At 52.8% G+C, this 1,575-nt stretch overlaps 1 protein-coding gene across 1 annotated transcript; it reads left to right on the top strand.

Annotated features, from left to right (window-relative positions):
• Window positions 1-196: 196 nt before the first annotated feature.
• LOC108524728 (piezo-type mechanosensitive ion channel component 2-like) lies at window positions 197-1,554 on the top strand (the record flags this gene model as incomplete). Its single annotated transcript, XM_017865810.1, has 2 exons — window positions 197-610; window positions 1,296-1,554. Coding segments are annotated over exons 1-2 (651 nt in total), but the record flags the coding sequence as incomplete, so codon positions are not given.
• Between the last annotated feature and the right edge of the window lie 21 nt (window positions 1,555-1,575).

Raw genomic sequence — 1,575 nt, 5'->3', positions numbered from 1 at the left:
ATTTGCATTGGAGAGGCTGCTGTTTGCAGTGTCTGCAGAACAGGAGTGATTATCCCAAAAGAACAAAGCAGATGGAATGCAGGGGGAAAAACTGGGGCATTTCCTTAGGAGTTCTGATGAGGTCTCTCAGGAATGGGAAAGAGCCCCAGGAGTGTGGATGCTAAGACAGGGGCTCTGTGCCCACCCTTTCTCCCAACAGCGAGCCCACGCAGTGCACCATGCTGTACTCACGCCAGGGGACCACTGAGACCATTGAGGAGGTGGAGGCTGAGCAGGAGGAGGAGGCAGGGAGCACGGTGCCTGAGCCCAGGGAGGCCAAGGAGTACGAGGCCGCCGGGTACGATGTGGGAGCCATGGGTGCTGAAGAGGCCAGCCTCACCCCAGAGGAAGAGCTGACACAGTTCTCCACCTTGGATGGGGACGTGGAGGCCCCACCCTCCTACAGCAAGGCTGTGAGCTTCGAGCATCTGTCCTTCGGCTCGCAGGACGACTCTGCAGGCAAGAACCACATGGCAGTCAGCCCGGACGACAGCCGCACCGACAAGCTGGGGTCCAGCATCTTACCTCCCTTGACGCACGAGCTGACGGCCAGCGAGCTGCTGCTGAACAAGTAAGGGTCCAGCGAGCAGGTCAGACACGTATCCCGAATCGCCACTTAAATATACGCCCTTATTCTGTATACAGAAAAATTCATATACAGAAAAAAAATTCACCTAGACACTGAGAGGAGACAGACAGTTCCAAGACTCCTTGCATTGCAAGTACAAAGCAAACTCCATGACTGGTTCTAGAACCAGCAAAACCCAGAGCCTTGTGTGGACATTTCTTTCTATCATAAAGTCTGATATTAGGTTGTCTCTGAAGGAAAAATGGGGACATAGGAAGTGGGGGACACAGCAGGGAGGATGGTGCTAAATGAAAATCAGTAATTTGGAGAAATTAAAGACAGGCATGGCCGGGCATGGTGGCTCACGCCTGTAATCCCAGCACTTTGGGAGGCTGAGGCGGGTGGATCACCTGAGGTTAGGAGTTCAAGACCAGCCTGGCCAACATAGCGAAACCCCCCTCTCTACTAAAAATACAAAAAAAAAAAAAAAATTAGCTGTGCGTGGTGGTGGGCACCTGTAATCCCAGGTACTCAGGAGGCTGAAGCAGGAGAATTGCTTGAGCCTGGGAGGCAGAGGTTGCCATGAGCCAAGATCGTGCCATTGCACACCAGCCTGGGCAACAAGAGCAAAACTCCGTCTCAAAAAAAAAAAAAGATAGACATATTATCATGTGGTTTACTTTAACAGGATGTTTCACGATGATGAGCTTGAAGAGTCAGAAAAATTCTACGTGGGGCAGCCCCGATTTCTGCTGCTCTTCTATGCCATGTACAATACCCTGGTGGCCCGCTCGGAGATGGTGTGCTACTTCGTGATCATCCTCAACCACATGGTCTCTGCCTCCATGATCACGCTCCTGCTTCCCATCCTCATCTTCCTCTGGGCCATGCTGTCCGTCCCCAGGCCCAGCCGCCGATTCTGGATGATGGCCATTGTCTATACCGAGGTAGGCCTGGACGCAGACCCC

Source organism: Rhinopithecus bieti, unplaced genomic scaffold, assembly GCF_001698545.2.
Source record: "Rhinopithecus bieti isolate Rb0 unplaced genomic scaffold, ASM169854v2 repeat_19900, whole genome shotgun sequence".
Classification (NCBI taxonomy): domain Eukaryota; kingdom Metazoa; phylum Chordata; class Mammalia; order Primates; family Cercopithecidae; genus Rhinopithecus; species Rhinopithecus bieti.
The sequence above is the reverse complement of the archived record's forward strand: the minus strand, read 5'-3'. Positions and strand labels throughout refer to the sequence as shown.